The 21,681-nt window shown below is 38.4% G+C and overlaps 1 protein-coding gene across 20 annotated transcripts in view; it reads right to left on the bottom strand.

Moving 5' to 3' along the window:
• HERC4 (HECT and RLD domain containing E3 ubiquitin protein ligase 4) overlaps positions 1–21,681 on the bottom strand; it is a 152,642-nt gene that overhangs the window by 16,351 nt on the left and 114,610 nt on the right. For all 20 annotated transcript variants that reach the window (XM_077944928.1, XM_077944935.1, XM_077944939.1 and 17 more), the window contains 5 exons: positions 20,947–21,045; positions 19,133–19,300; positions 18,767–18,910; positions 2,824–2,990; positions 1,455–1,521 (listed from right to left, as the gene is read on the bottom strand). In XM_077944928.1, coding sequence (XP_077801054.1) covers positions 1,455–1,521; positions 2,824–2,990; positions 18,767–18,910; positions 19,133–19,300; positions 20,947–21,045 — 645 coding nt within the window. The remainder of the gene's footprint in view (positions 1–1,454; positions 1,522–2,823; positions 2,991–18,766; positions 18,911–19,132; positions 19,301–20,946; positions 21,046–21,681) is intronic.

The raw sequence follows: 21,681 nt of genomic DNA, 5'->3' as shown, positions 1-21,681 counted from the left end.
AAACAAATATACAAATAAAAAATTTTTTAAATAAAAAGAGGCCGGGTGCTGTGGCTCATGCCTGTAATCCCAGCACTTTGGAAGGCCAACGGGGGCATATCACAAGGTCAAGAGATTGAGACCATCCTGGCCAACATGGTGAAATCCCATCTCTACTAAAAATACAAAAATTAGCTGGGCATGGTGGTGCACGCCTGTAGTCCCAGCTACTCAGCAGGCTGAGGCAGGAGAATTGCTTGAACCTGGGAGGTAGAGGTTGCAATGAGCTGAGATCGTACCACTGCATTTCAGCCTGGGCAGAGCAAGACTTTGTCTCAAAAAAAAAAAAAAAAAAAAAAAAAAAAAAAGAAAAAGAAAAACTGAAGGTTTTACAATTTTTCCAAGAGTCTAATTTATAATATTCAAATTGTTCCCTTCTGAGTGCCTCATCATAATCCTTACGAATTTTCTCTTATTTAATTGCCAACTAGTCTACTTCTGCCATATCCTCATCTATAAATGGCTTTGCCTGTGACTGGATCAGTTATTTAACATCCCTTTCAGCCAGGTGCAGTGGCTCACACCTGTAATCCCAGCACTTTGGGAGGCCAAGGCGGGTGGATCACAAGGTCAGGAGTTCGAGACCAGCCTGGCCGAGGTGGTGAAACCCTGTCTGTACTAAAAACACAAAAATTAGCTGAGCGTGGTGGCGAGCACGTAATCCCAGCTACTCAGGAGGCTGAGGCAGGAGAATCGCTTGAACCTGGGAGGAAAGGTTGCAGTGAGCCAAGATCGCGCCACTGTACTCCAGCCTGGGTGACACAGCAAGACTATGTCTCAAAAAACAAAAGACAAAAAACCACATCCCTTTCACTGCCTTAAGGAAATTGTGCATCTTTTACAAGATTTGCAATTTCATTTTCCAAATGATATTGCAATGCATTTGCATTTGTTTTATCTATGTCATCCAACAGTGAGTAAGACAAGATGGGCAAGGATGAATGTTAGTGTGAAATAGAAAGGAATGTACCAGTGGAAATTAATGTTTTTAAGTTTAGTAGTAATATTCTCACATTACAATAACCTTTTGCTTCTCTAAAGCATTTCTGTAATTGTAGACTCAAAAATGAACACTTGGGTAAAGAGGACGTCTTGTATTTGTAAATATATTTAGCATAACGATAAAGTACACAGGTTTAAGTCACAGAGGCTGGTATGTATACTGACTCCCAAGGTAATGACTGTTTTCAGTTTTCTTCATCTGTAAAACAGGGATAATCCTAACTTCACTGGATTGTTGAGGATTAAATGAAATGCATGTACTATGACTAGTTAGCACGTAGTAAATGCTCAATAAATGTTAGCTAAAGGATTTGTTAAGAATTCCATCCATCAAAATAAAGAAGAACCATAAGATATAGCTTACATAAAAGGGATGATGAATAATCAGGCTAACCTACGTCTTTGCATCTTACCGTAAAATTAAGACAAAATGTTTCCTCTATGTCATCTTCTGGATAATCCAGTAACTGTTGCATGCTTCTGCAAAATAATATACATGTTTCTGAGAGGAAAAACATTATTGGATATTTTGACTGTTTTACTTACGGATATATATATATATATATATATATATATATACACACACTTCTCATTCCCTCTTAGTAAAATCCTTTTGTCAATTTGTAATTTTATATTTGTTGCAGAATAGTGACTACACAATGGCAAACTTATAAATGATGCTGAAGGAAAAAAATTAGTCAAAGGTTCTTACCACTTTTCTGAATACAAAGGCCATGTATTCACCTATTTTTAACATTTTTCCTTATTTTATTTTATTTTACCCAGGATGGAGTCTTCTCTGTTGCCCAGGCTGGAGCGCAGTGGCGCGATCTTGGCTCACTGCAACCTCCGCCCCCCAGGTTTTTAAGCAATTCTCCTGCCTCAGCCTCCAGAACAGCTAGGATTACAGGCGCCCACCACCATGCCCAGCTAATTTTTGTATTTTTAGTAGAGACCGGGTTTCACCATGTTGGCCGGGCCCGTCTTGAACTCCTGACCTCGTGATCTGCCCACCTCAGCCTCCCAAAGTGCTAGGATTACAGGCATAAGCCACCACACCTGGCCCATTTGTCCTTATTTATATAAAATCTTTAATCCATTTTATTTAATAAATAAAAATAAATTTCACATATTCAAACTAGGAATGAAGGTTATCAGAAGTAAAAGTCCAAATAAATCAATTAATCACTCTCAGAAAAAATTTACTTTCCTAAGGTGATGATCTGATATTTGCAAGGTATTGTCTAACAACTAAAAATTTAATCTGTCTTTTTTTGTTGAGACGGAGGCTTGCTCTGCCACCCAGGCTGGAGTACAATGGTACAATCTCAGCTCACTGCAACCTCTGTCTCCTGGGTTCAAGTGATTCTCCTGCCTCAGCTTCCTGAGTAGGTAGGACTACAGGCGTGGGCCACCACGCCTGGCTAATTTTTGTATTTTAGTAGAGATGGGCTTTCACCATGTTGGTCACGCTGGTCTAGAACTCCTGACCTCCACGCTGGTCTCAAACTCTTGACCTTAGGTGATCCACCTGCCTCAGCCTCCCAAAGTGCTAGGATTACAGGTGTGAGCCACTGCGCCAGCCAAATTTCGTCTTTCAATAGAACATTTTGATCTGAGTAACATAATGGATTTTCCTTTATCAGAGAAGAGCATTTGTTTATTTCAGAAATTTAACAAGAAGAACAAAATATATTTATTCATAGAAGGAAAGTTTTCTGTACATTCCCCACTTCTTACCTCCCAAACCCTACTACCTTTTGACTTTTTTTTCCAACTAACCTCCCAACATCAGGCATTAGTTCTTTCAAATCATCCAAGGATGGCTTCTTTTTCAGTAGTTTCTTATATAAAGCCAAAGGAAAATGGAGGTCCACAATAGTAAAATTATAAATTGCTAAGCCACAGATAACACCAATCAAATGGAACAAATCACTGTCTTCAAACGTCTAAAAATATAAGAAAAAGTAAAGACACGTCCTCCAAGTTAAAATATTAAATTTTCTATTACATAAATATGCTCATATTGTACAATTTTGAAGATAGAGAAAAAAGTAATACATAATAAAAGTTCATCCTCATTACTCTCTCCCTGGGATAACATCACTGTTAGTATTTTTGTACATTTCCATGTAGGGTATTTTCTCAGGCTTAAAAAAAAATAATATCTAGCTGAAATCGTACTATATATATGACTTTACAACTGTTTTTTCCCAGACATATAAGCATATTCACGTCATTCGACATTAATAGGTAAAATAATTACTATAACTTTTTTTCTGATTTCAAAAGTAATACACATTCAAAATTTGGAAAACAAAGAAAAAACATAGAAAAGAAAACGAATAAACACCTGTAAACCAACCACTCAGGAGTAATGATTAAAATTTTTTTGTATATTTCCACCTACAATAAGCTCAGAAAAATATTTCAATTTGTTTGTTTGTTTTTTGAGACAAGATCTCCCTCTGTTACCCAGGATGGAGTGCAGTGGTACGATCTCTGCTCACTGCAAGGTACGCCTCCCAGGTTCAAATGATTCTCCTGCCTCAGCCTCCTGAGTAGCTACGATTACAGGCAAGCACCACCACAGCCAGGCTAATTTTGGTATTTTTAGTAGAGATGGGGTTTCACCATATTGGTCAGGCTGGTCTCGAACACCCGACCTCAGGTGATCTGCTCACCTCAGCCTCCCAAAGTGCAAGGATTACAGGCATGAGTCACTGTGCCTGGCTAAAATATGACTTTTTAATGGCTGCATATTGTATCATAAAAGTACAATGAGTTGCTAAATTTAGCTGTTTTAGTCTAGTTGGATGTTTAGATAACTGAAACATACTTACACTACTGACACACTGAAAATGTTTACTTTTTTCCCTCATCCTTATAAAAGTAATATGTATTTACAGAAAATTGTGAGCATGACGGTTAAAGAATAAATGTTTTAAATAAGACCTGGGCTCCAGCCTGGTTTGGCAGTCTAGCCTCTGTGTTTTCAAAGAAGGTAAATATAGCATTTATCTCATATGGTTGTTGTGAGGATTACATGGGATGATACATGTTAAACACTTTTAGCACAGTTCTTGAAACACACACTAAAGGTTCAATAAATGTCAGTTATTCTACCTAGCTAGTAATATTAAAAATAAGATGGGCATCTTTTTGCCTATTTTGGTCCACAGTTTGAAATATTTCCCTAGGAGAAATTCTACTTCCTAAGGAAAAATCCGTAAGTCAAAAGATAGTCAAGCATATTGCTAATCTGTTTTCCTCTACACCTGTTCCAGTTTGTTTGTTTGTTTATTTACTTATTTGAGACGGAGTTTCACTCTTGTTGCCCAGGCTAGAGTGCAATGACGCAATCTTGGCTCACAGCAACCTCCGCCTCCTGGGTTCAAGCGATTCTCCTGGCTCAGCCTCCCGAGTAGCTGGGATTACAGGCATGAGCCACCACGCCCGGCTAATTTTGTATTTTCAGTACAGACGGGGTTTCTCCATGTTGGTCAGATTGGTCTCGAACCCCCGACCTCAGGTGATCCGCCCATCTTGGCCTCTCAAAGTGCTGAGATTACAGGTGTGAGACACCATGCCCGGTTCCTGTTCCAGTTTAAACTGCCATTTGCAGTCCAGGAAAATGCTCCACTCTTCACATTTTCCTCTGTATATATACTCCACGCACACACAAATGCATTTTTCTTTTGAGTTTAAAATGACAACTTGCTTTAGTATACATTTCTGACTATTTGTGATACTGAAAATCAGAGATATGTATGTGCTCATGAAATATCTCTTCAGGTACTGGGCCCACTTATCTTTTGGGGGATAGTATTTTTCTTATGTATTTGTATTTGAATTCTTCTTATATTAGGAGTATTACTCTGTGTCATACTTGTTACATACGACCCGGCCTGTTACATGCTTTTCAATTTTATGTCTTCTGCTATGCATAAATTTAACAGTTTTCAGTGGTCAAATTAATCTTTCTCTGCTGTTATGTCTTAATTCTGCTTAAGTTTAGAAAGTTCTTAAATGGTGCAGACTGATTAATGTGCTAAATCTCTCTCCCTCCTAAAACCCTGTAAAAGAGAATACAGGAAGAAAAATGGTATAAGTCCAAAGGAAAAAAGAGAATAAGGGAGGTAAGAGCAATAAAGAAATGTTAATAACATTTCAAAATATGAAAAGTAGACAAATGGCTGGTAACTGAATTGGTAAAGCAGAAAAAATTGAAATAGTAACTTATAGCTAATTTGTGCTACAGGCTCAGGAATTGCAAGTAGCAATACCTGCAACATCAGAGGTAGCCCAGTTAGCTCAACGGGTAAACATAAAGACTCTAAAAGGCAGAGGTATTAGAGTGGGGTTGAAACTAGGATGCTTGGTGGAAAATCCTTTGCCTTTTTGGAGAGCCTGAACCAGAGGGTCTGGAATCTGAGACAGCTGATAGTCAGGGTACCCCACTGAAAATAAAGGGATCATATGAAGATCTGTACTGTCAACAAGGAAAATTCTAGCTTCCCTTTCCAGGATCCAGAATACTACAAAAACACAGACATCCAGGGTTACAACCTTTCTTGAAAACCCAAAGGATAAAAAAACAATATATGCTGACATTTGAGGATTCTCCTTTGACAGGTCACCACTTAATCATTCTATGGATGGGGACTGTAGAGTGGGAATAACTTCGCCTTGTGGCTTGGATGCCAGCACGGCCACAGTAGAACAGAGTACCAGGTAGGTTCCTTAAGGTTTCTGACTCCAAGCCCTGCCTCTCAGACAGCATTTCTGGACCCAACTGGGACTGAGGGAAACTCTGCACTGAAGAGAAGAACACAAGCTCGGCTAGCTTCACCACCTGCTGACTGCAGAGTCCTAGGGCCTTAAGCAAACAAAGGCAGTAGCCGGGTAGTGGTTACCATGAGCCTCAGGTGAGACCCAGCTTCAGGTCTGACCCACTGCAGTCCCAGTGGTGGTGGCCACAAAGGTGCTGGTGCCACTCCTCCCCCAGCTCCAGAGAGATCAGCACAGAAAGACTCCTGTTTGGGAAAAAGTGAGGAAAGAGAACGAGAGTCTCTGCCTGAAAATCCAGAGGATTCTTCTGAATCTTATCCAAGAGACACAGTGCTATTGGGCTTGGGGTGCCCCCTAATGCAGATACGGCTGCAATGACCAAAAACTTAGATCACAACACCCAAGTCCCTCCGAATACCTAGAAAGCCTTCCTAAGAAGGATGAGTACAAATAAAACCAGACTGTGAAGACTACAATAAATACCTAACTCTTCAATGCCCAGACACCAGTGAACATCCACAAGCATCAAAACCACCCAGGAAAACATGACTTCACCAAACAAACTAAATAAGGCACCAGTGACCAATCATGGAGAGACAGAGATATATGACCTCTCAGTCAGACAGAGAATTCAAAATAGCTGTTTTGAGGAAAAAGAAATTCAAGATAACACAGAGAAGGTATTCAGAATTCTATCAGATAAATTTAACAGAGAGTAAAATAAAAAGAATCAAGCAGAAATTTTAGAGTTGAAAAATGCAACCGACATACTGAAGAATAACGCATCAGTGGCTGTCAACTGTGGAACTGATCAAGAAAAAGAATCGATTAGCGAGCTTAAAGACAGGCTATTTTAAAGTACACAATCAGAGGAGACAAAAGAAAAAACAATTAAGAAAGAAGGAAGCACTCCTACAAGATCTAGAGAATCGCCTCAAAAGGGCAAATCTAAGAGTTATTGGCCTTAAAGAGGTAGAGGAAAAAATGGGATAGAAAGTTTGTTCAAAGGGATAATAACAGTGAACATCCCAAACCCAGGGAAAGGTATCAATATTCAAATACAAGAAGGTTACAGAATACAGAGCAAATTTAGCCCAAATAAGACTACTTCAAGATATTTAATAATCAAACTCCCAAAGGTCAAGGATAAAGAAAGGATCCTGAAAGCATCAAGAGAAAAGAAACAACAATGGACCTCCAATACATCTAGCAGCAGACTTTTCAGTGGAAACCTTACAGGCCAGGAGAATGGCATGACATATTTAAAGTGCCGAAGTTAAAAACTTTTATCCTAGAATAGCATGTATATCCAGTGAAATTATCCATCAAACATGAAGGACAAATAAAGATCTTCCCAGAAAAATAAAAGCTGAGGGATTTTATCAACATGAGACCTGTTCAAGAAGAAAAACTGGCCGGGCGCGGTGGCTCAAGCCTGTAATCCCAGCACTTTGGGAGGCCCAGGCGGGCGGATCACAAGGTCAGGAGATTGAGACCACCCTGGCTAACACAGTGAAACCCTGTCTCTACTAAAAATACAAAAAATTAGCGGGGCGTGGTGGCGGGCACCTGTAGTCCCAGCTACTCAGGAGACTGAGACAGGAGAATGGTGTGAACCCAGGAGGCGGAGGTTGCAGTGAGCCGAGATCGTGCCACTGCACTCCACCCTGGGCGACACAGCCAGACTTTGTCTCAAAAAAAAAAAAAAGAAGAAGAAAAACTAAATGGAGTTCTTCAGTCTGAAAGATAAGAACTTTAATGAGCAATAACAAATCATGTGAAGGTACAAAACTCACTGGTAATAGTAAATACAAGAAAAATAGAATATTATGACACTGTAATTGTGGTGTATAAACTAAAACATGAACCAACAAAAAATAATAACTACAGCTACAAGACATAGACAGTGTAGTAAAATAAACAGAAACAACAAAAAGTTAAAAACCAGGGGAATACAGTTGAAGTGTAAAGTTTTTATTAGTTTTCTCTTTGCGTGTTAGTTTGTTTAGGTAATTGGTGTTATCTTCAGTTTACAATATTGCGTTATAAGCTATTTGCAAGCCTCATGGTAAACTCAAATAAAAAAACATACAACAGATACATGAAAAATAATGATGATAATAATAAAAATCAAAACATACCACCAGAGAAAAATCACTTTCACAAAAAGGAATGAAATGGAATGGAAGGAAGGCAGGAAGGCAGGAAAAAAGAAAAGAAACAAACAAAAGAAAAAGAAAAAGAAAAGCAAAAAACAACCAGAACACATTTTAAAATGGCAGGAAAGGCTGGGCACTGCTGGCTCATAGCACTTAGTGAGGCGGAGGTAGGCAGATCACTTGAGCCCAGGAATTTGAGACCAGCCTGGGCAACATGGTGAAACTCCGTCTCTACGCAAAATACAAAAATTGGCCAGACACGGTGGCACATGCCTATAGTCCTAGCTGCCTAGGTGACAGAGCAAGACCCTGTGTTCAAAAAAAAAAAAAAGCAAGAGTAACTCCTCAATCAATATAAATGGACTAAACTCTCCAATCAAAAGACACAGACTAGGTAAATGGATAAAACACACACACACACACACACACACACACACACACACACACACACACACACAAAACAAGACCCAATGATCTGCTGCCTAGAAGAAACACACTTCACTTATCAAGACACATACACTGAAAATAAAGAGATGGAAAAAGATATTCTATGCAAATGTTAATACCTTGTATTAGACAAAACATATGCAAGACAAAAACTATAAAAGGAGACAAAGAAGGTCATTATATAATGATAACGGGGTCAACTCAGCAAGAAGATATAACAGTTACAAATATAGGCCGGACGCGGTGGCTCATGCCTATAATCCCAACACTTCGGGAGGCCGAGCGAGGTGGGTGGATCACGGGGTCAAGAGATCGAGACTATCCTGGCCAACATACTGAAACCCCATCTTTATTAAAAATACAAAAAGTAACTGGGCATGGTGGCACGCACCTGTAGTTCCAGCTACTTGGGAGGCTGTGGCCCAGGAGAATAGCATGAACCTGGGAAGTAGAGGTTGCAGTGAGTCAAGATTGAGCCACTGCACGCCAGCCTGGGCGACAGGGGGAGACTCTGTCTCAAAGCAAAACAAAACAAAACAAAAACAATTACAAATATAAATATGCACCCAATACTAGAGTGCCCAGACATATGAAGCAAATATTATTAGAGCTAAAGAGAGAGAGAGAGACCCCAATACAGTGATAGCTGGAGACTTCAATACTCCACTTACAGCATTGGACACATCATTCTAACAGAAAATCAATGAAGAAACATTGGACTTAATCTGCACTGTAGACCAAATGGATCTAATAGAAATTTATAGAACATTTCATCTAGCAGCTGAAGAACACACATTGTTCTCTGCAGCATATGGATGGACCATATGTTAGGCCACAAAACAAGTCTTTAAAAAAATACAAGTCTTGCTTTAGGTCCAAAGACACAAATAGGTTGAAAGTTAAGATTTGGAAAATAGTTATTCCATGTAAATAGTAACAAAAGAGAGCTAGAGAAACTATACTAAGACAAAATAGACTAATATGATGCAAAACTGATATGAGACAAAGACAAATATTAACAGGGTCAATTCATCACGAAGATATCACAATTACAAATAGTTATGAACCTAACAACACAGCTCCAAAATACATAAGGCAAAAATTGACAGAATCAAAGGGAGGTACAGACAGTTCTAAGATAACAATTGGTAGCTTTAATATCCCACTATCATTAATGTATACAACAATCAAAAGATCAATAAGGAAATAGAGAACTTGAATACACTATAAACCAACAAGACCTATCAGACATATATAGAATACTCTATCCAATAAAAGTAGAATAAACATTCTTTTTAAGTGTATATGGAACATCTTCTAGGACAGACCATATGTTAGGTCACAAAACTTTTAATAAATTTTAAAAAGATTAAATCATAAAAAATTATCTTCTCATATCATAATGGAATGAAACTAGAAATAATAAAAGGAAATCTAGAAAATTCACAAATATGTGGAAATTAAACAATACACTCTTTTTTTTTTCTTGTATTTTTAGTAGAGACGGGGTTTCACCACGTTGACCAGGCTGGTCTTGAGCTCCTGACCTCATGATCTGCCCGCCTCGGCCTCCCAAAGTGCTGGGATTACAGGCATGAGCCACCATGCCCAGCCTAAACAATACACTCTTAAACAACCAAAAGATCAAAGAAGAAATCACAAGGGAAATTAGAAAATACTTAGAGACTAATGAAAACACAGCATACTACAACTTATAGGATGCAAAAATAGCAGTGTTCAGAGGGAAACGAACAGTTGTAAACACTTAAACTAAAACAAACAGAATCATCTCATGTCAATAACCTAAGTTTATATCCTAAGGAACTAAGAACAAAGTATACCCAAAGCTAGCAGATGGAGAAAACTAAATATTAAAGCAGTGATAAATGTATTAAAGAATAGAAAAATAATATACAATCCAGAATCTACAAGGAACTCAGACAAATCAGCAAGAAAAAAACAATCCCATCTAAAAGTGGGCTAAGGACATGAAGACAATTCTCAAAAGGAAATATACAAATGGCAAAAAAAAAAAAGAAAAAGAAAAAGAAAAACTGCTCAACATCACTAATGATCAGGGAAATGCAAATCAAAACCACAATGCAATACGACCTTACTCCTTCAAGAATGGCCATAATAAAAAAATAAAAAAAAATAGATGTTGGCGTGGATGTGGTAAAAAGGGAACAGTTCTACACTGATGGTGGGAAGGTAAACTAGTACAGCCACTACGGAAAACAGTGTGGAGATTCCTTAAAGAACCAAAAATAGGCCAGGCATGGTGGCTCATGCCTGTAATTCCTGCACTTTGGGAGGCCGAGGTAGGTGAATAACCTGACGTCAGTAGTTCAAGACCAGCCTGGCCAACATGACAAAACACTGTCTTTACTAAAAATACAAAAACTAGCTGAGCGTGGTGGGGCATGCATATAGTACCAGCCACTTGGGAGGCTGAGGCACAAGAATGGCTTGAACATGGAGACAGAGGTTGCAGTCAGCCGAGACTGTGCCACTGAATTCCGGCCTGAGTGACAGAGCAAGACTGTCTCTCACCCCCAAAATAAATAAATAAATAAAAATTTTAAAAAGAACTAAAAGTTGGCTAGGCACAGTGGCTCACATCTGTAATCCCAGCACTTTGGAAGGCCGAGGTAGGCAGATCACGAGGTAAGGAGATCGAGCCCATCCTGGCTAACACAGTGAAGCCCCATCTCTACTAAAAAAAAAAAAAAAAAAAAAAAAAAATTAGCCGGGCGTGGTGGCGGGTGCCTGCATTCCCAGCTACTTGGGAGGCTGAGGCAGGAGAATGGCATGAACCCAGTAGGCAGGGCCTGCAGTGAGCGGAGACAGCACCACTGCACTCCAGCCTGAGCGACAGAGTGAGACTCCGTCTCAAAAAAAAAAAAAAAAAAACAAAACTAAAAGTAGATCTACCATTTGATCCAGTAATCCCACTACTGGATATCTACCCAGAGGAAAATAAGTTATTACATAAAAAAGATACTTGCACATGCATGTTTATAGTGGCACAATTCGCAATTGCAAAAATATGGCACCAGCCCAAATGCCCATCAATCAACAAGTGCATACAAAAATTTGGTATATATATATTTATATACACACATACACCATGGAATACTATTCAGCTATAAAATGGAATGCAATAATGGCATTCACAGCAACCTGGATGGAACTGGAGACCATTATTCTCAGTGAAATAACTCAGGAATGGGAAACCAAACATCATATGTTCTCACTCATAAGCGGGAGCTAAGCTATGAGGATACAAATGCATGAGAATGATACAATGGACTTTGGGGACTTGGGGGAAAGGGTGTTAGCGGGGTGAGAGATAAAAGACTACACATTGGGTACAGTGTGTAGTACCCAATTGGTACTACAATTGGTTACAGTGGTTACTGCTTGGATGATGGGTGCACCAAAATCTCAGAAATCGCCACTAAATAACTTATTCATGCAACCAAACACCACCTGTTTTCCAAAAACCGATTGAATTTTTTTAAAAAAGAAGACAAAATTGTTATTTCCTTGCATCATTTTTCCTCTTGACTTTACCTTTAATGCACAATCTATAGGAGTCTTGTTTAACTTTGCACTTGCAGTTAAGTATTTTAAACAAATTAATGCTGACTTCCTCTTTTCCTGTAAAGGCTGCACCCTCTGGATGTATTTAAATGATTATACTAATACCTACATCAATAAAACAGAATTACTTTTGCTTAAAAAAAAAAAAAGAAAAATAATACACAGAAGCAACAAAGCCAAAAGTTGGTTCTTTTTTTTTTTTTTTTTTTTGAGACGGAGTCTCGTGCTGTTGCCCGGGCTGGAGTGCAGTGGTGGGATCTCAGCTCACTGCAAGCTCCGCCTCCCGGGTTTGCGCCATTCTCCTGCCTCAGCCTCCTGAGTAGCTGGGACTACAGGCGCCCGCCACCTCGCCCGGCTAGTTTTTTTTTTTTTGTATTTTTTAGTAGAGACGGGGTTTCACTGTGTTAGCCAGGATGGTCTCGATCTCCTGACCTCATGATCCGCCCGTCTCGGCCTCCCAAAGTGCTGGGATAAAGGTTAACGTGCCGGGCGCGGTGGCTCAAGCCTGTAATCCCAGCACTTTGGGAGGCCGAGACGGGCAGATCACGAGGTCAGGAGATCGAGACCATCCTGGCTAACACGGTGAAACCCTGTCTCTACTAAAAAAAAAGATACAAAAAATTAGCCAGGCGAGGTAGCGGGCTCCTGTAGTCCCAGCTACTCGGGAGGCTGAGGCAGGAGAATGGCGTAAACCCAGGAGGTGGAGCTTGCAGTGAGCTCAGATCCGGCCACCGCACTCCAGCCTGGGCGACAGAGCAAGACTCCGTCTCAAATAAATAAATAAATAAATAAATAAATAAATAAAAAATAAAAGGTTAACGAAGTGACAAACCTTTAGACTGACTGACCAAGGAAAAAAGAAGATTCAAATGACTAAAATAAGGAATGAAAGTGGGGCCATCACTATATTTTACAGAAATAAGATTATAAGAAAATATTATGAGCAACTGTATACCAACAAAATAGATAACCTAGAGGAAACGGACAAATTCCTAGAAACCCACAAGCTACAGTTTTCCTTTGGTATTCATGGAGGATTGGTTCCAGGACCTGCAGCAAATACCAAAATCCAAGGATACTCAAGTCCCTGATATAAAATGGTGTAGAGTATTTGCATATAATGTATATACATCATCCTGTATATTTAAAATAATCTCTAAACTACTTATAATACCAAATACAATGTAAATGTTATGCGAATAGTTGTTATCCTATATTGTTTAAGGAATAATGATAAAAAGTCTGTACATGTTCAGTACAGACACAATTTTTTTCCCCGATTATTTTTATATGTGGTAGTTGAATCCACAGAAGTGAAACCCAAAGATACAAAGGGCCAACTGAACTCAGCTAACACTAAAAAAACACTAGAAAATCTGAATAAACTCATAAAAATTAAAGAGATTAAATCTATAATTAAAACATCTTCCAGGCCAGGTGTGGTGGCTCACTCCTATAATCTCAGCACTTTGGAAGGCCGAGGTGGGCGGATCGCAAGGTCAGGAGATCAAGACTATCCTGGCTAACACAGTGAAACCCTGTCTCTACTTAAAAAAAACAGAAACAAAAACAAAAACAAAACAAAAAATTAGCCCAGCATGGGGGCATGCACCTGTAGTCCCAGCTACTTGGGAAGCTGAGGCAGGGATGAACCTGGGAGGCAAAGGTTACAGTGAGCTGAGATTGTGCCACTGCACTCCAGCTGGGGTGACAGAGTAAGACTCTGTCTCAAAAAAAATAAAAATCTTCTAACAAAGAAAAGCCGAGGATCAGATTCTACCAAACATTTAAAGGAGAATTAATACCAATTCTCAAACTCTTCCAGAAGATCACAACAGAGGGAATATTTCCTAAATCATTCTATGAGGTCATCACTATCAAAATACCAGAAAAGGACTTTGCACACACCCCCCAAAACAAAAAAACAGTAAACAAACAAAAATCCAACCCTACAAACCAATATCCCTTATGACTATAGATGTGAAAATTGTCAACAAAATATTAGCAACCTCAATCAAGTAGCCTACTGAAAGGATTATACACTATTACCAAATGGGATTTACCCCAGGAATGCAAGGGAGATTCAACATAAGAAAATCAACCAGCATAATGCACCACATTAACAGAATGAAACAAGAAAACTACACGGCCATCTCTACTGACTTAGAAAAAGCATTACATAACTGGGCGCAGTGGCTCACGCCAGCACTTTGGGTGGCTGAAGCGGGTGGATCACTTGAGGTCAGGAGTTTGAGACCAGCCTGGCCAACATGGTGAAACCTCATCTCTACCAAATATATAAAAAACTAGCCAGGTGTGGTGGTGCGTGCCTGTAATCCCAGCTACTTGGGAGGCTGAGGCAGGAGAATCACTTGTACCTGGGAGGCGGAGTTTGCAGTGAGCTGAGATTTTGCCACTGCACTCCAGCCTAGAGGATAGAGCAAGACTCTATCTCAAAAAAAAACAAAAAACAAAAAACAAAAATCACAGAAAAAAAAAAAAAAGAAAAAAAAAAGGAAAAGCATTACACAAAAGAGTATCTCCAATATTCTTTTATGATAAAAATGCTGAACAAACTAGGGACAGAAGGGAATTTCCTTAACATCATAAAGGGAATTTGGGAAAAATCCACAGGTAACATCCTACTATTATACCTTTTCGGAGAGGGTGGTCCAGTATGTCTGAGGTTGAGCTTTTGACCAGTGCAGCCTGAAGATTCCATGGATACATACAGGGGAGGTTTCTTTTTTTTTTTAAGACACAGTCTCACTCTGTCCCCAGGCTGGAGTACAGTGGCGCGATCTCGGCTCACTGCAACCTCCGCCACTCAGGTTCAAGTGATTCTCCTGCCTCAGCCTCCTGAGTAGCTTGGACTACAGGCATGTGCCACCATGCCCTGCTAATTTTTGTATTTTTAGTAGAAACAGGGTTTCACCATGTTGACCAGGCTGGTCTTGAACTCCTGACCTCAGGTGATCCACCCGCCTCAGCCTCCCAAAGTGCTGGGATTATAGGCGTGAGCCACCATGCCTGGGAGATTTACAGGGGAGATTTAAGTAAATACCCTAAAGATGATGGCAGTAAAGTTTCTCATTGATGATGAAAGTTGTATACATAATATGGAAAGGGAGAAGGCTAGAATAAATTCTTTGGTGTTTGGATAGAATTAGAAGTATCAGTTTGATTCCATGGTCTTCAACATATATACAGCTCTAAATATAGGTAAGTCTATGGATGCATGTGTGTATACACACATACAGATCCTAGTTCTATCAGCTGAAAGAACCCAGTAGAACTACTGACTCCCTGGAAGCAAGAAGTACTACACTTAGCACCCAAAGCTTGATTTCTAAATACCATTTTCCACTTAAAGAAGACAGGGCTCTTATGAAAAATGGCTAATGCCAGGGCTGGGGTGGAGAAAACACAAGATAAACCTGGAATGTTTACTGTACCAAATGAAAGGAAATATTTGAAGAATAATGGAGATATGTCAGAAGTACACCAAAGAGTAGAACCAGCTCTAAGGGGCTCTCACCAGCCAAGCTGAGATATAACTTGAATGGTACCAAAGAGATTCATGATAAAGCTTATTACAACTGCCCCTCCCTTGGTCTCAAAACATTATCTCTTTGCAAAACTGACTAAAGGGCAGACAGAACTCTGTTTCTGGCAGGACAGCCCCCAACCTCATATGCCCTCTCAAATTCTACCTGCTACACCACTACAAACTTCCCTATTTATAGAGACTAGCGCCAGGAAGGAGGCTAGGATTTGAGCAGATTGTCCACTTACCTCAGAGGCCAATAGGACTAACTCCATCATGTCTTATATGCCTGTTTACTGACCAAATACAAAGCCTCGAAACTCATAGGTTATCCCTAAACCCACAACCATATGGCACTGTGAGATGACCTCAAGTCTGACACAATTTTATGACTGTCCTTTCTCCAGCAAACCCTTTCACTGTTCTGGAACTCACAATCTACCATTTAGAAAACTGCTTATATCCTAAACTACAATTTTTTTCCCCTTTTTGTCTAAGTAAACAAGACTATCTCCTGAGGACACCATTTCCTCTGCAGCTCTCACAAATGGTGTCACTTTTCTCTTCAGTCCTTTATACGATTGCTTCTAGAGCTAAGGTAGGTCTCCTTGTTCTTCGGTGTTTCTAGACTTCCTTCCATTTGCCATCCTAAAATTTCCAACTCCTCTGAAACACAGGCCAACTGACTATATTCCCTGCAACTGTTCCTTGGGCAGTTGTATAAAAAACCTTCTACAATTCCTTCATTCACAAACTTTGGCACTATCTTACGCTTTCTTGCTCTACCACTATTTCTACCATTGTTTTTGGCAACTTCAATATCCAGACAAAAAAAAAATGCATACAACACACTAGCCTCTCAGTTTCTGAACCTGTCTGTTTCCAACAATCTTGCTCTCCACCACATCTCAATGACCACACCCATGGTTATATCTTACATTCAACTACAACCCTCCAAATCTCAATTTCAAGCATTCCATAACTAACCATCACCTCTGACTTCTTATCTCAGCCCCTCAATACAATTCCACCATCACAATTTATTTGTCCAAATCAAGCCCACACAAAGCTGAAATTCCATAATCCCTCACTATAATAACTCCCTTGCCTTTTACTCCCTTCTGTGTTACACTCACTTGCTAAAACCAAAACGTGATTAAAATCAACTGTTGGTCTTGTCCTTACCTCTATCCAAACAGTTAAATGTGACTAAAGAGAGTCTTGCTTTGTCACCAGGCTGGAATGCAGTGGTGTGATCTTGGCTCACTGCAACCTCTGCCTACTGGGTTCAAGTGATTCTCCTACCTCAGCTTTCTGAGTAGCTGGGATTACAGGCGTGCACCACGCCCGGCTAATTTTTGTATTTTTAGTAGACGGGGTTTCATCATGTTGGCCAGGCTGGTCTTGAACTCCTGACCTCCACCCTGGCCTCCCAAACAGCTGGGATTAGAGGTGTGAGCCACTGTGCCTGGCCAAAAAATACTTATTTTAAAATATCTTAAAGACTCATAAATTACACAAATAATACAAAGACCTCCCATATACCCTTCACTCAGTTTTCTCCAGTGGTAACAGCTTACATAGGGTAAAAACCAGGAAAATTACTTTGGTATGTAATCTATTGCTATCTACATATATATATATTTTAAAGGAGAATAGCCCATACATTTTCAAAAGATCACCCATAGGAGAAGGGGGAGAACAAGGTGGAGCTTGACTTCTTTTAACACATCTTATTTTGTAGATTTGAATTTGGAACTACATAGATATTTTATATTATTGTAAAACTAAACTGAATTTGAACAAGCAATCCCTAAAAACAAGTTAGCGTAAATGAGTATTCCCTTGGTGGTACAACAATAGAGTAACAATTTTAAATGATATCAAAACTATATTATCTGGCTGTCTATCTATATTAGGGTATACCCTTTGGACAAAAAGAACTGAAAAAAACAATTTAAAAAATTTTAGTAGTCATAATACTGGTGGTAATGTTGGTTGTTAGGCAGTAAATGTGTAAGATAAGTCTGGAACATTCTGTCATAGTAAGTACACAACGTAGCAAGGAAGGTACCAAAGCATATAGGTTGTTTCTAAAGGACTTGGGCACCAACCTTAAGAGCTCTCCTTCAACAAAGATGGGACAATATGAGCATCAATAAAGACAATAACTGCAGTGGATTGAAAAACATCAAGTATGTTTAAACCTATGAATACACAATGATACTTGAAAGCAGAACAAAAAAAAATGAATTATTACCAGTGGACCATGCTAATGAACCAATTCATTCTTTTGAAAAACTGGCAACCAAATAGAATCCTTTCCTATGAATTGCACTACTAAGGAATCAAAAAATGTGAGGAAATTTCTCTATACAGAAGTATCCAAGCTAATAAATGAAAAAGAAATATTAGAGTAGCACACCATTTTGCAACCCCTGATGAATTAATGAGTCTAGGCACTAAGCACCAATGACTGCTAACATCACACAAGACAGCCAACCCCCAGGCAGAATGATTAAATATTACATTGAGGTTTTTATAACCAATAGCTATTCTATTTAAATTTCTTTCAAGTCAGGAGTTCTACTAAACTGATCCATCCTTTTCACGTATGATCCACTAAATGGGGTCAGCAAACTTTCTACAAAGAACCAGATGGCAAATATTTTGGGGTTTCTTGGATATAGGGTCACTGTTGTAATTACTTCAACTCTGCCTCTGCTGTTGTAGCGTGAAAGTAGCCTTGAAAGAGTGGGTGTGACTTTTTTTTTTTTTTTTGAGACTAATGGGCTATAGTCTGCTGACCTGCTCTAAATGATAAGGTAGAGAAATAAATGATCCCTAATGATAAATTAATTTTTCCCAAAAGAAAAGTTAATCTTGTGATTATTACTCAATTTTCAAATTGAAATCAGCAGAAGGTATAGTCAACATTATTTTCTGGCTGCCCATCTCTTAATTTATTTTGTTAATTTAAAATGTGTGGTAAGCATCCAATGTGTTTTGACAACTCCAAGTCCAAAGTTTATAATTTTTCAAATTGTAATAAAGCAGATCTTATATGTTAGGAATCCAGTAGTAATTCCTTATTTGATATGAATTAACTTGATATATACAGGTATAAATACATGGGTATATACACAGAAGTAATTTAGATGGTTGGACATTTTACCTTATCAGAAAACCAAATGAGCCTGGAATCTTCATAATACCTAAACATGCCATACTTAGGATCCAATAATTCCCTCATGATGAGCAAGAAAAATTCTTTGCGCACCCCTCCTGCATCCACAGCATCTTCTCCAACAAATATAACCTAAAATAGCACAATGCAAACACCGAATAGACTGTAAAGAAATGAAAGTACATTCTGGAGACCCTAGAACATGCTATTTATTACTAATACTCTACAATTAATAGTTTAAAATACACATAATTTTATTTATTAAGTTTCAAAGATTCACTAAAAACAAATAGGAAAATTTTAAACATAGCTTCTGAATAAAAGTCCCAATTATACAACAAAATGTCAAATTACCTTGAGTGGCTTCTTGTAATCTATGTTCTTTGTTTTCCTAAGGACTTCCATTGCATCTCCTACAATATTTTCTCTACGCACCACTAGAATTAGGCAGGGATTCACAGATTCAATCACTGGGAGAAAAAGAGAGGAGACGTTCTGCCTGTGGGCCTGATCAATAGCCATCTGGAAAACAAAAGATTAACATTTTAACAGCAATGCTACAATAATACTGTGACTGAAACAGGCTAACCTCTACCTATTAGTTACAGGTATTCTATAATTCCTGTGCTACTGAATTAACACAGCACCTAACGCAGTATCCAGTACAGCATAAAAACTTAATAAACTGAGCATAAAGAGCACCCTTTTGAATGCTTTTATATTAATGTATAATGTATAACTCATAACACCATTAAAGTAAGCCAGTACAGAACTATAGTAACACTGATAAATCTGAGCCCTAGTTTTTCTAAAAAACATTCACTGGAGGGTAAAGAGTGAGGAGAAAAAAATAAACCTTTAAAGAGTATAAGGAACAGGCTAGGCAAGGTGGTTCACGCCTGTAATCCCAGCGCTTTGGGAGGCCAGTGAGGGCAGATTACCTGAGGTCAGGAGTTCGAGACCAGCCTGCCCAACACGGTGAAATGCTGTCTCAACTAAAAATACAAAATTAGCAGCGCACCGTAGCAGGTACCTGTAATCCCAGCTACTCAGAAGGCTGAGGCAGGAGAATCACTTGAACCCGGGAGGCAGGGGTTCCAGTGAGCTGAGACTGTGCTATTGCACTACAGCCTGGGTGACAAGACCAAAACTCTGTCTCAAAAATAAAAAATAAAAAACAAAGAGAATAAGGAATGCTCTGGCTAAGGAAGTATTACACAAATTCACTTAACTGAGTAATCATGGTATGTGCTCATGAACCAAGGATTTGATTTTTACCATTTAAAACTTTTGTTCTTTTATTATGATTCTCCCTGAGTTCTTGCTCTAAAATGGAATATCCCATGGTAAAATCACCAAGTTATTAACTTACTGTTTTAACAAAGACCTCCAAAAAACTGGTTTACTAGCTGTTAGTATAGAATACTACAAAAATATTTAGAATACCAAATGCATTTATTTGAACAGAATAAAAATGGTTACCAAGATTTGAAGGTTTTTAATTTTTAAAAATATTTTTAGACTATTAAACATTCAAGCTTTCTTTTCATCCTTTCCTTAATCCTTAGTTGGTATAGTCAGATATTCTATACCAGAGGAAGCAGCTCAAAATCTTTTTTATTTACAGGATCAAATGATAAAGCAAACTTACTGTAACCCTTTAAAGTCATAATATGAAGTAGTTTTTAAAATCCTCTCTATAAATGAAAGAATGTTCAACATAAAATGGATGGGAAAGGGTGATAGGAAGGGGAAAAGAAAGAGGAATAGGAGATAACGGTGACCAACCCCAGGAAAATGTTTAATACCTTATTATTGAAACTTTCTTCAAGGAAATTTCACATCCTCTTCCTAACAAGAGATCAAATGTTTCCTACTTTTAACATCTCTCACCTCTAGTGACTTCCATCTCTTACTAAGCATATAAAAACGGGACACATAATGAAACAAGATTTTGAAACAAACCAATATCTTATCAAGTAAACTAGTAAAATGGTTTATAAAGACTGAATATTTGCAGCAATCTTCTTGATAGCTACCCAAAGTACTTTGTGTACCTTCATTACTGATCCTAGGAAAATTTCAAATATTTACTGTCCAAAAACATCAAAGAAACAATTTTAAAAAAACCCCCTCTCAAATTAGATTAGTAGTATACAATATTTTACCTGCATCTGTAAGACTGCATCGGTCTGTAACAGAGTAGTTTTTGCTTGGGCATCAAATACAAATGGATATGTACAGATTGTAACAGGGATATCTGCCAACTGGAAATAAAAAATTAACTTATTAGTACAAGTTGATTTGTGATATACTTATTGTGGATGCTGTCATTTCTTATAAAGTGGACTACATTCTTTGTTTATTCACTCGTGGTTCTGGAATTACAAATAAAACATGCTGCTTACAGAATTATTAAAAATTAAATGAGGCATTGGAATAAACCCAATTCCCAATTTTAGGGGGCAACTGTATACTTGAGAGTCTATACAATCACATACTGCAAGTATCTTTTGCTTAGCATATGTTAATTGCAAATCTCAGTGAATGAGGCTGCAAATTTGTTCTAAAATTGGGGCTCCTATGTTAAATACTGTAGCCAATTCTTACATGTTAGGGCAACTGCAGCAACTGAGGCTAATAAGTAATCTGTCTATTCCTTCACTTAACAGATATTTATTGAGTATAATGTCATTAGGATGTCAAAATTATTATAAGTCCAACATCTGTTCACTTACTTAATATGCAAAAAAGTACCATTTAGTATTACTATTCTGTTAGCCTTTAAAGTTAGGAAAACTGATCTATTATTACCATTATAAGACATTAAACACTTCATAGACAATTACTTATCTTAGTAGGTAATGTATTGATTGCTAAGTATTTTAACAGTACAGTAAAAT

This window comes from Macaca mulatta, chromosome 9, assembly GCF_049350105.2.
Source record: "Macaca mulatta isolate MMU2019108-1 chromosome 9, T2T-MMU8v2.0, whole genome shotgun sequence".
NCBI classification, from domain to species: domain Eukaryota; kingdom Metazoa; phylum Chordata; class Mammalia; order Primates; family Cercopithecidae; genus Macaca; species Macaca mulatta.
This window is presented reverse-complemented; position numbering and strand designations above follow the sequence as displayed.